The 12,339-nt window shown below is 44.0% G+C and overlaps 1 protein-coding gene across 1 annotated transcript in view; it reads left to right on the forward strand.

Annotated features, from left to right (window-relative positions):
* Slc9a9 (solute carrier family 9 member A9) overlaps positions 1-12,339 on the forward strand; it is a 551,770-nt gene that overhangs the window by 536,933 nt on the left and 2,498 nt on the right. Inside the window, exon 15 of the mRNA XM_048452510.3 lies at positions 11,089-11,194. Coding sequence (XP_048308467.3) covers positions 11,089-11,194 — 106 coding nt within the window. The remainder of the gene's footprint in view (positions 1-11,088; positions 11,195-12,339) is intronic.

A 12,339-nucleotide genomic window follows, 5' to 3' on the forward strand; every position in this document is an offset into this window, starting at 1 on the left:
GTCTCACAAGACCCGGATGACAAGTGGGTAGAAACACAAGCATCTGGACAGAAGGCGAGAGAAAGCAACTGAGTAGTGGGTATCTGAGAGAAGCTGGGAGCGGAAGCCCCTAAGAGCAGACAGCATCCCTGGGAAGTTGGGATGCTTTGAAACATGAACACAAACATGAAAGATGTTCAGGGAGTGGAGAGCACCCACTCTCTCGGGAGAAATGGAGAGGTCTCTGTGGCAGGGGGGAGCTGAAGGGGCTACAGCAGACAAGAAGGCTACAAGCTCTCAGGATAGTCCACCAGGCCAGGGGGAGAAGTTGCACTGAGTGGAATCTAAATATATGTGAGGTCCAGGTTAGCGGGGATGGGGGGGGGGGGCAGGGGCAGTAAGCAGGCAGCAAAGCTCAGAACACAAGCCACCATATTTAATGCCATGTTAAATAAAACAGAAGAGGGACTCTGGAATTGGAAATAGTTTCCTGAAACCCAAGTCTTTCCATAAGCTCAAAAAAAAACCCATAATTTAGCCCATAAAAATGAATACTAAAAAAAAAAAATGACAGCCAGGTCCTAGGTAGCTCTTACAAGAAAAAAATAAAACAGAAATAACATACACAAGGAATGTATGACCAAAAATACAGCTATAAAGTAAATCAGAACTAGACCATCACTCATTAGCTAAGTTAGAAAGCAATGTGCAAGTGATCCAAGACACAAAAGAACATTAATCAGAATCATAAAAACTTAAACTCCAAAAATAATTTAAAAGAAAAAAATCATTTTAGAAATCGTGGCTAAATTACATAAAATATAAACCAAATAAGCAAAATGAATAATACCTTCAGAAAAAAATAACAGCTGGTGAAAAGGATAAAAATTTAAATAAAAAAGAAAGAAGACTATAAGAAGAATTTGAGAGAAAGTGACAAATATCAAAGGCAAGCAAAGGGAGTTGAACATCCGGGAAACCAGGGCCCTAGAGAAGGAAGACAACACACATGCATGCTTTTTCTGCTGTGGCGAAAGAGCCGAGGCAAATATCCGACAGGAGGAAAAGGTTTTCTGGCTCCTAGTTGTAGAGGTTTCTGCCTGCGCTTAGCTGGCTGCCCTGCTTTCGCCAAAGGTGAACATCACAACGGCGAGCCCAGGCATCGGAGCGGGCTGTTTACGTGTGGTAGCCAGGAAGTAGGAAGAAAAAGAGAAGAATGTTAGACCCGAAACACCTTCAACATCTTGTTCCCCCGGCTGACCTACTTCCTCAGCCAGACCCCACCCTCTGCCATGCTTTTCAGTCATCCATGGGTTGTTAATCCATTCGTGAGGATAGTACCGTCACGACCCAGCCATCCAGCGTGAGTTTGGGGTCAACATTTCATATTCAGACCACAAGAGCAAGGAAACAGCAAATTCTACATCAAGAGACCGTTCCTGAAATAACAGGTTTGGAACTGCTTGTAGAGCATGCCTCATCCTACGACCATCAGCCTGGAACAGACAGCATCAGACAAATGTTAGTAATATTAATAAATTCCAAGGAAAAAGCCCTTTGAGCGTCGAGGAGAAAAGCACATGAGTTACATTTTCATTATACTTTCAGGAGCAACTTCTGTGTCAAAAGAAAGAGAGTGATATATTTAAGATACTCAAAGAAAAAAATCAAATGATTTTATTTCCAGAAAAATTGACTTTCAAAATATAATGGGCACTGATGTTATCAATATACAAGAACTCAGAGAATATTGATCCCATGAGCCTTTCCTGAGAAATCTATTGAATAACAAGTTTCAATCTACATGACTTGTGAGACATTGACAGAAGATTTGATGGGGAGCATTTGACACACAGTGCTTGAACAGCTAGGACTAGGAAAATATTAATAGCCACACGTTCAGGCAATATAAATAAGGGGCTGCTATCTTTCATTACTATAGTGTTTTGTAAATGGGAAACTAAAATACAAAAGAGGTGTTAATGCAAAAAATAGAATATGCAAAAATTAACATTTTTTGGTAATTATTATGGTGGCAGCAGAAATATTCTGTGTCTGCTGTGTGCAGTATGGGAGATAACAAATGAATAATTATGGAAAATTCTAATTATTTTCATCATGTCCTGAGTAATTAGAAACTGGAACTTCAGGTGGAAGTATCCGTAAGAAAGCAGGAGATATTGAATCTGAAATACACAAGGGTAGCTGATAAAAGCAACTCACACAACTACACAACCTCCCCAGCTCCACACGCAACCATGTCAAATTAGTATCCTAAAATTAGCTGTGAGGAAAGTAATTGCCCCATGGATATATATGATGAAGAGCTCCAAACCAGACTGCATATATATGTATGTATGTATGTATTTAGGTATGTGTATGTGTGTATCATATGCATGTGTTAACTATTTATTTGTTTTACTTAAATAGGAAGCTCAATGTCATTTACTTCTATTCCACTGTATGTAGCAATCCTAAAGTATCAAGAGTCTGGTTTTGAAATGCCACCTTTTAACTAAAAGAAAATAGGAAATTTCAGAGAAATCTTTGATCTAGGGTATGAGTCAAGATATGTATAAGATGAATCTGAGAACAATAGTCATACAGATGATAAGAATGATGTCAAAGATAATGAAACTGGAAATAGAGGTGGTGTGGGAAAATTGTCTGTATTCTGTCAATCATGTATTTTAATAAAACGCTGATTGGCCAGGCAGGAAGTATAGGTGGGTCAACCAGACAGGAAGTGGAGGCAGGGCAATGAGAATAGGAGAAGGCTAGGGAGGAGGAAACTTCCTCAGCTACTCCTGCGCAGACCACCGAAGAGGCAGCATGTAACTTGCCCAGCTGAAAAAGGTACCAAGCCATGTGGCTAACGTAGATAAGGATAATGGGGTAACATAAGTTATAAGAGCTAATAAGTAGCCTGATCTAATGGGCCAATCAGTTTATAACCTTAAGGAGTCCTGGGTGTAATTTTCTTTGGGACTTGCCGGTTGTGGGGTACCGGGTGAGACAGAAACCCCAACAAGCCGGCCGTCATGTTACATAGAGGTAGACAGATCTCTATGAATTTGAGGTCAATTCAGATCACTATGAATGACAGCCAGGGAAACATGGTGAGATCTTGTCTCAGAAAAAGAAAAACAACACCGGAATCCTGTCACTAAGACTGAGGAGGTGTCTTTAAAGACTCTCACTAAGCAAAGATGGGTCAATTTGAGCATCAACAATAATAACTAGAATCAAATAAATTTAAACTTACCACTTCACAATGATATTTAACCAAAAACAATGGTCACTTTTAGAAATACTGAGGAAATGAATCCTTATGTTAAACACTGGTGGACACATGGAAAGGCTCGGGCATGTCTTCCATGGCAAGAGCTCCAACGAATCCACCAAATGAATGAACGCCTCTTAAAAATAGTCTACTTATTAAAACTACTCTAGAGATAGAATTTCATTAGTCTGCAATTCCCAATACACAAACAGACGACCTGTTTTTTTACCTGTCAGTCAGTCGGTGACTGCTGGGCCCACACCAAGGGCGACAGTGGGGTAGGAACAGAGCTTGAATCTGATCCACCTGGAAATAGGCAGGAAGTGCCCAGGGCAAAAGAAAGTTTGACTTTCACATGAACTCCAGTCAGCACAATGCAGACTGTGAGAAACGCCCAAGGTCAACTAGATCATCAGCAGACAGGCTGGAAAAACACCTGAAAATGTTGGGGAGGAGCCCGGGAATCAGAAGACGTACACCCTTTTCTTAGTGGGCAAGAGAAACTGTAGTGTGCAGGAATGTACTTATGGGCGATAAAAACCATAGTGCAAACTCCATGACATGGTTCCTGTAAAATCAGGATGTCAGGTCCCTGATATCAGGGAGGAGAGGGACACTTGGATGAGGATGCAACACGGGCAAGGGGTTTTGCAGGTGAACAACCAAGTCATGTTTCCAAGTGGGCATGGTTTCTTGTTTTATGAAGATTTATTAACCTATGTGTTAGATTTATAAGGTTTGCCAATTCCCTCTTCCCCACTATAATGAAAAACCTTTTCGAATATAATCATGTGTGCTCACCTGGTAAAACACAAGGCCCTGAGTTCGATCCCAATCACTAGAGAGAAAAAAAAAACCAAATATAATAAAGATCTTGCCATCAAGGAGGTCAGAGTCTAGAGTAGGCAATCGTGTTGTAAACAGTTTTGAAGCAATATGGCAAATGCTTTCAGACAGGCATGTACACGTGGCGGTCAAAGCGCTGTGGACCTGAAACCGTTCAGCAGGACAGGACTAAAGAAGGCTCCTGGGAGGAGGAAGCACATCACTTGGGCTTTAGGGGACAGCCTTCTCCAGAAGGATATGTGAGGGACAGAACTCTGAGACTAGACTAGAGGGGTCTCAGCAGAAGACCATGTGAGGGACAGAGCTCAGGGACTAGACTAAGGGTTTCCGCTCACCTGACACTGGCTTCCTCTAGGCAATCCAGGGCCCTTGAAGATGTTTATTCAGGAATTTGTTTCTTCCTTTGTGGCCCTGCAGTCCAGGGCAGTTTCCTCTGAATGGAATGCACAACTGTTGACCGAAAGAGCATATGTGATTCTGTGAATGAATTAGTGTCATCTGCCTTTCTATTGTGTTAAAGCCAGAATGTGACATATGATCCGGGGGCAAAAAAGGGATTTTGTCCTCTGCTTTTTTTTCAGAGTAGCTGCTGTGAAGACATGGCTCCAGCTAGCCAGTCTCTGCAAGCACGCTGCACGGCTAGAATTCCTCTTTCATCCAGGGAGCTGAGGGATGGAGGAGAACCCTTCCTGCCATCTGACCCCCACATGCCAACTCTGCACAATGGCCCATTACATGCCTAACCACTGAGGCAAGACAGCGACCATCGGATGATACAATCTCACATATCCAGCGGGAAGAGGAAGAACACACTTTGTTAGGATGCATTTCCCTAGAACCAAACAGAAAGGATGTGATGTGTATACTGGAATCAAAGAACACTTGGGTGTGTGTGAGTCTGGGTGTCCTCTGCTAACCCTGCCCCTGCATGCTCTGTAAACAGAACTGTGGGACTCCGATGGGCGAGAGCCAGAACATGTAAAGCCCAGGTATTCTGCAGGGACCTAAGGGCTGAGAGTCAATTTGGCATCCGGTCCGGCATGCACTTACCCTTCTCACCCACCTGACATTCATCCCTCACTAACTCTGCTGGCACTGGCAGCTGAAAGTACTCAGGAGATGCAGTTAATTGTGGGTTAAAAAGACTGGAACTCAGAAAGTTGTCTGCTCCCAGGCTTATTGATTTATAAAATGGGACTATAGCACCCGCCTCTACTATTGAGAAAACAAGATAAATGGGAATACTTAGGAGTGGAGCAGAGTGTTCCTAAAGACCTGACCTCAAGACACTTTTCTTCTGTATAAAACTGGGTCCTGGCAAGCATGTCATCCATTTACCAAGCCAGTAGATTACAGGCTCATGTGAGTGCTCCCAGAAAGGACAGAATTTTCTTCCGCACAAGCCAAGACCTATGCTCTGATAATCCAAGACAAACATCAAGAATTCATTGTCTCAGACCAAGTATCTGTGTCGTCACTCAGACAAGATAAAACAGCCATCAGAGGCCATTGCGTAGACGTGGGCTCAGGGCCAAGTAGGCTGCTTCTTGCCCTCATCCTAAGCTTTGTAAATGTAAAGATAAAAAGGCATCCTAATTGCCCTCCCCTGCAAGGTTTATAGGAAATGGTGGCAGTATGCATCCCAAAGAGACTCCATGATGTTCCAGACTTACCTGATCCTTGGTCGGCTGCATTGCTTGTTAAAAATAAATAAAAGAGTCCCTAAAAATACATAAATAAAACCAGCGATGGTGGCTCACACCTGTCAGCCTAACACATGGGAGGCTGCAGGAGGATGCCTGTCATGAATTTGAAACTGACCTGATTCACAGAGGGAGTTCCAGGCCAGCTGGTTAAATGACAAGACCCTTTCTGGGGCTCCAGCACTTCTGAATCCGAATCTCCAGAGATCTCTGCACTCAGAATTTGTAGCAAGGTTCTCTAGGTGAGTTGAGTTCTGAGGCTAGTTTAAGGGAATGCAAGGGGTGCAGCTGGGAAGGAGTGTTCCACCCTCTCACATCATTGTCACCCTGCCTCTGTGTTCCTGTCTTGCCCTAGTTCCCTAGTTTGGCACACAAAACAACAAAAACGTATGATAAAAAAAATAAACTTAAAAGGATCTCAAAACCAGACTCAAGGGCCAGAGATATAGATACCTTATTCGACTGTGGCTTCTATAACAATATACCATAGCCTTGTTGGTTTCAAAACATATAAATTTATGTTCTCACTGGTCTGGAAACTGAAAATTTAAGAGTAGATGGCAGGAGAGTCAAGTTTTGGTAAAGCCTCTCCTACAGTAGAGAGAGACACTGCAAGTTTCTTCTGAGGACACTAATCACAGCATGGGAAACCCACACTGATGAGCTCATGACACACGTGATGACCTCATGATATACACTGATGACCTCATGACATCCCACTTATCCCTTAAAGGCTCTGTCTCGACTTAACATCACGTCGAAGCAAGGACTTTTAACCAACACAGGACTCCGAGAAAGAAAACAAATCTAGAGTCCATACAAAGGGGTAATGGGGCTTTAAAGGGGGAAGATGAGCTGGGTCTTTGCTTGTCACCAATCTGTGAAAAGTTACTTAGACAAGGCGCAAACACCAGTGAACTGTGCATCCATTAGTTGTAGCAACTTATATAAATACATAAAGCATGATGATCCACAGTAACCCAAGCCTCAACACAGAACAGAGATGAGAGGCTTTCCTGCGGCTGGGTACTTCAGTTGTTAGTGCAAATGAATACAGACTTTTGCTCTAGTATCTCTGGCCAAAGGAGAAAGGCGTTTGCTAATGGCCTTTCCTATTTCGCGTGCGTTCAATCTCCGACTGGGTTCCAGCTTCCACTCCTTCCTGAACCAAAGCACTAGTGCCTTTGAAAATGAGAAAAGCCCCTGGTCTCCCCCAAGAGCTTAGCATTTTGTCTCAGTGCATTCTCAGTTTACAGGGGAAGCAAAACTAACCATAGCCAAATGCCCCTTGAGGACTCAGCCTCCCAAAACACGCACGAGAGCCCTAATGAGAAAAATAACACATTCTGTAAAATCTGCTGTTGAGGGTTTTTTTTGTAGATCAAAAGATTTTTCTTGCTTTTTAATAATTCAGGTAACCTTGGAGATCCAGCTGCTTTTCCGATACTGCTTAGCAATGAAGAACCAGAAAGTTGCTGCCTCCCCTGGTTCCATTCCATCATCTTAGTAGGCAGGTCCAGTTAGTCTGTCTCCAGGAGAGGGCAGAACGCTGTGAGCAGAGAGTCCACAGTCTCAGGCCAGGTCTGCTGGCTTCCCCTGAGCCTTTATCTGCCCTCGCTTAGCTGGTGTCTTTATTATTTAGCAATCATTTATTGAGTGGTTAATACTATCCACAGATAAAAGGGATAGCCCTGCACCCAAGGGTGCTACAGGCTGGAAATGAAGCCTTCCGTCTTCTCACATCATCGCTACTCTGCTTCTGTGGGTGCTCATCTCTGTCTTGCACTAGTGGGGTGTGTAGTAACAAACAAGTGGGAGGGAGGGAGTGGGGTGGGGTGTGGGGGTGGGTGAGTGGTGAAGCACAAAGGTAATTTCTTATTATGTGTCATCACCCCTCTTCCTGGGATCCCCACTGTCTAGTAATACGAGCTCAAGTCGTCCATTTGACCACCTTCCATCCTCAGAAAAGCCTCATGCATCGGTCTTCTCGTTCTTCTCGGGCACTCATGCAGAAACTACTTCTATCCCTCACCCCACACCACCTTTGAATAGCATCGTATACCAGAGGCCGAGCACATCCTATATGGCCATCACTAAGCCAACCAAGATGTTGGAGAGTACAGCCTCGGCCCCACATCTCTATGACAATGCATGGAGCTTCATGTCTCCCATCATTCACAGAGGTCATGCTTTCTGGGGTTTACTACAGAACAGTCAGAGCGCATCGTATGTTTGCCGGGAGTCACACACCAGCAGAGGCTCCCCACCTCTCCCTCCCTCATCCCTTCCTGCTAACCCCTACTCAGTAGTTTTTGATCAACACAGCTGTCCGGACACAAGATCTGCTTCAGAGCCTGTAAATCACAATGCTGCACCAATGCCTGCATGGCAGCCGTGTTTACCCTCACTATTGATGCACACCATTACTTAGCCAAGGACTAGAACATCAAAAACAATTTTTATAAGTCAGACAAATGTTCCCGGCCTGGTGGGCAAAAGCATGGAATCCCAGGTACTGGATAGACTGAGGCAGGAAAACCGCGATTTCAAGGCAAGCATGGGCAACTTATTGAGACACCACCCCACTTCCGCCATCTCAAAATAAAGGTAAAAAGCAGGCTAAGGGGTGTAGCTAGCTCAATGGTAGAGTTTCTTCCCAACATGAATGAAACCTTAGGCTTAATCCTAAATACCATAAAAAATAGCATCTGAATAGTAAGTCTAAAGCCCTTCTGTTTATGTTACTGTAGTGAATATCTACAATAAGCCTGAGGCTCGGGAGGGTTAATAACTGGATCATCAGTTGTACAGTATAGCTGATGTTCATGTCTGTGTCGTCTTTGAATAATTGTAGACCCTGTCCAGAAGGAGCTAAATGCTTCTGTTCGATTTAGGTTCTAATATTCCCCCCACCCAAAAAAAAAAAAACCCTAGAATTTAGCCTTTAAGGGTTTGCTCTAGAAGTATTGTTCATAATTTAAAGAGGTACTTCAATCAGGATTAAAAGAATGTTTTTGACATAACTTTAAATTTGTGCTTTATCTAAATAATACTGTTTTGGGGATAGAGGTTTCTTGGGCCTCTCTCACACTCCTAGAGCCTTGACCATGGTGGCACCCCTAGGACATTGTTGAGGTCTCGAGAAACCAAGTTGGCTCGGTTTTCCTTGCTCTTCAGTTAACCAGTAAAAAATCTTCCTACAGATTTTCAAGGGCCCGTGTGTATGGTAAACCCTGACAGGACACCATGTCCTCCTGCCCTGGCTCAGAAGGGGCTCAGCTCACCAGCACAAAGGGACTCCAAAGTTCACTTTTAGAGAACTCTGTGGATCACCTGACATCCCTGACTCTGCCTTGATAAGTTCCCAAGGAGTTTGTGGTGGTTTAAATAGGAATGGCCCCCATAGACTCATGTGTTTGAAAGCTTGGCATTACAGGAGGTGTGACCTTGTTGGAGTAGGTATGTTCTTGTTGGAGGACCTGTGTCTCTGGGGACCAGCTTTGAAGCTTCAGAAGCTCAAACAAGGTTTAGTGTCTTAGTTCACTTCCTGTTGCCTGTGTAACAAGATGCAAAACTCTCAGCTCCTTCTCCAGCACCATGTCTGCCTGCACGCTACCATTCTTCCCACCATGACAATAATGAACTAAACCTCTGAACTGTAAGCCACCCCAATTGAATGTTTTCCTTTATAAGAGTTGCCATGGTCATGGTGTCTCTTCAAAGCAATAAAACACTAAATAAGGCAGAGAGGTTGATGGTGTTTTCAAAATTGCAAGAGGTGAGGGGCATGGAGGGATGACTCAGCCATAAAAGGCTCACAACCAAAGTTGCAAAGGAAGACTTTAGGTTATATAAAATTATAATATCTCTAGGCCTTGATCCCTTCATCCAGAAAATGAAGGAAATAACACTCTAATGAAAATTAATAGGATATCATCATGGGCTTTCAGATTTGTGTATGTGCTTACAAGATGTGACAGCAAAGTTAGTCTCTGAAGGATAATTTCTTCCCTGCCCATCAACTGGCCTTACCAGCCGCTCATCTTAAAGGAAGCAAGCTTCCCGTTTACTTGCAACACTGTAGACTGGCTTGTACATTGTATCAGTCATTTCCCTCCCAGCACACCTAGGCCGTGTTCCCAGGATTCCCAGCTTCGTCGATGCTTTACTGTCAAGTGATCTGCAGTCAGAGAGGATCAGAGCTCCCTGCTCTGTTCCTATAGCAAATAAGTAAAAGGAGGGAAAGAGGTGTTCTCCAGCTATGGGTGGTTCCTACAGTCATCCCCCATCGTCTCACTCCCAAGTGCCTGTGGCTGGCTGCAGACCTTCACAAGCCAACCGGTGTCAACTGCTTTCCTTCTTAGCGATGCTTTGCAGAAAGTTGACGAAGTGAAATACTCTCCAGCAGAGGAAATAATATAAACTTAAAAGTCGTTTCTAATATAATGGTAAAAGAATCCCACTACTTTCTTTCAGTTAATAATAACAACAATAATAATAATGCCACATGCGGCTGCCTCTGGGGATTTCGTTATTGATAGGTTGGAGGGAAGCACACTGGCTTCAGATGAACAGGTTTTCCTTTTAACTGGTTAGAACACTTTGGGATGAAGAGGTGGGAAAGACAGGTGCTAGACAATAGAACAAACCTAGCAGCAGCTGATTTGCATAATTTTGTATAGAAGTGCGCTGGTGTATAAAGTATAAAGTGACTGTATTGAATACTGAAAATGAAGAATCTTGGAGAACATTCCATGTTGACTACCCAGTTCTGAAATAGCTGAGCATTTTATGAAATACCTCTTGCTTCTTTGTGGAAATGACTGGTGTTTCTCTCTCTCTCTCTCTCTCTCTCTCTCTCTCTTTCTTCCTTATTATGTGTGTATGTGTGTGTGTGTGCATGTGTGCTCATGTTCAATTTTTAGGAAACACATTTTTTATGCTATTGTTCTAGGTAGTTCTTATAAATGCATTCTCTAAGCAGACTGGCGTGGTGTGGGGGCTGGTGGGACCAAGGGGATCTTTGCATCTCTCTCTAACGTGTGCAGCCCCTTCGCCATTTCTGCATGCTGAAAGGCCATCTGGAGAGCCACAACAGTGTGTAGAGCAAAGATTAAAATCAGCAATTCTTGCAGACCAAATCGCTTCCTAAATGAGGGAGCCGAAGATTTAAAGGTGAGCATAACTGTCTATTTGGGCATGCAAAGGTTTCTACTGAGAGAGAAATGAAAGTCTAACTTCCTTTTGACAAGTTTTCCTTAACAGCCCCCACCCCAGATATCTAAAGCCCATCTTAACCCACTCGGGTCCTCCGCTGACCACCACGTTGCCCGCATGGTGTGGCCCCGTCTCCCGGCTGCTCACCAGTCCTCAGGCCTATGGGGTGAGTAAACCAGTCAGGTGGGGCAAGCCGGGTGAGTCCCAAAGAGCTAGAGGCCTCAGGGCTCCTCCTCTCTAGCTTGAGAAGGAAGCGATTTTGACATTCACCGCACCAAGAAGTATTTCTCATCTCTGCTCTGTTGTTGCTGATGGTGGCTTATTCTTCTTTTTTAAAAAGGCATTTTTTTTTTATTTTTTGCCAATATCTTTAATCATAAAATGAACTTAGAAAATGTAAAAGTGATGCTTCTTCACAAACTGCCGTGTTTTGAAGTTTTGAATATTAGGTCTATGCTTTATAGCTCAGGGGAGTAGAATAAAAAACCTACTGAGAAGCAATTAGAGTCATTCCCAGCAAATCTGAGTGTCAGGCAACTGAAGAAGAGCAGAGTCTGGGAGCTGGAAGTGGCCTAAGGAGCCGTCAGCCAGCACTCCCTTACAGGAGGCTCTTTCCCCCCACAACCTCAGCGGCTGGGGGCTTCCCAGAGGAGTATGAGAGAAGCAATCCTCACACAACACTTCTGTTTTAAATAGCTCTCAGATGCTCCCAGAGTAGGCTAAAGGTGGGAAACCTGTCCTAACGTGACCCAGCCAACCCTTGTGTGCGGTGACTTGTTGCCACCCTCCTGAGTCAATGGAAGATGAGTTGAGATGCCATTCCCTTCAGGGGGCCCTCTGGATGAGGTGACCATTCCTGGTCAGATCTCTTCATTTCTGATGTTAGCCTGTCCTCTAGGGTCAATGCCAGTCATTCCTAGTCTTATGACACTTGTCTCAAGAAATGTCCTAGAACCCCATTTAAAGTGAAATATGACATCTTCGACAGCAAGACTTTGCTGGAAGACAGGTGCCCTTTCAAAATCAGCATGGGATTTTTTTTTTGTTTTAATACAATCTTTTCTCATTTTACATACCTGTCCCAGTTCCCACTCACTCCTCTCCTCCTGCTCCCTTCACCCCCCCCTCATCCACTCCTCAGAGAGGGTAAGGCTTCCCATGGGGAGTCTACAAAGCCTGGCACATCACTTTGAGGCAGGACCAAGACCCTTCTCACCCCCCCCCATATCTAGACTGAGCAAGGTATCGCTCCAAAAAGAATGGGCTCCAAAAAGCCAGTTCAAGCAGTAGGGATAAATCCTGGTCCCACTG

Source organism: Myodes glareolus, chromosome 4 (genome assembly GCF_982192425.1).
Source record: "Myodes glareolus chromosome 4, mMyoGla1.1, whole genome shotgun sequence".
Lineage (NCBI taxonomy): Eukaryota > Metazoa > Chordata > Mammalia > Rodentia > Cricetidae > Myodes > Myodes glareolus.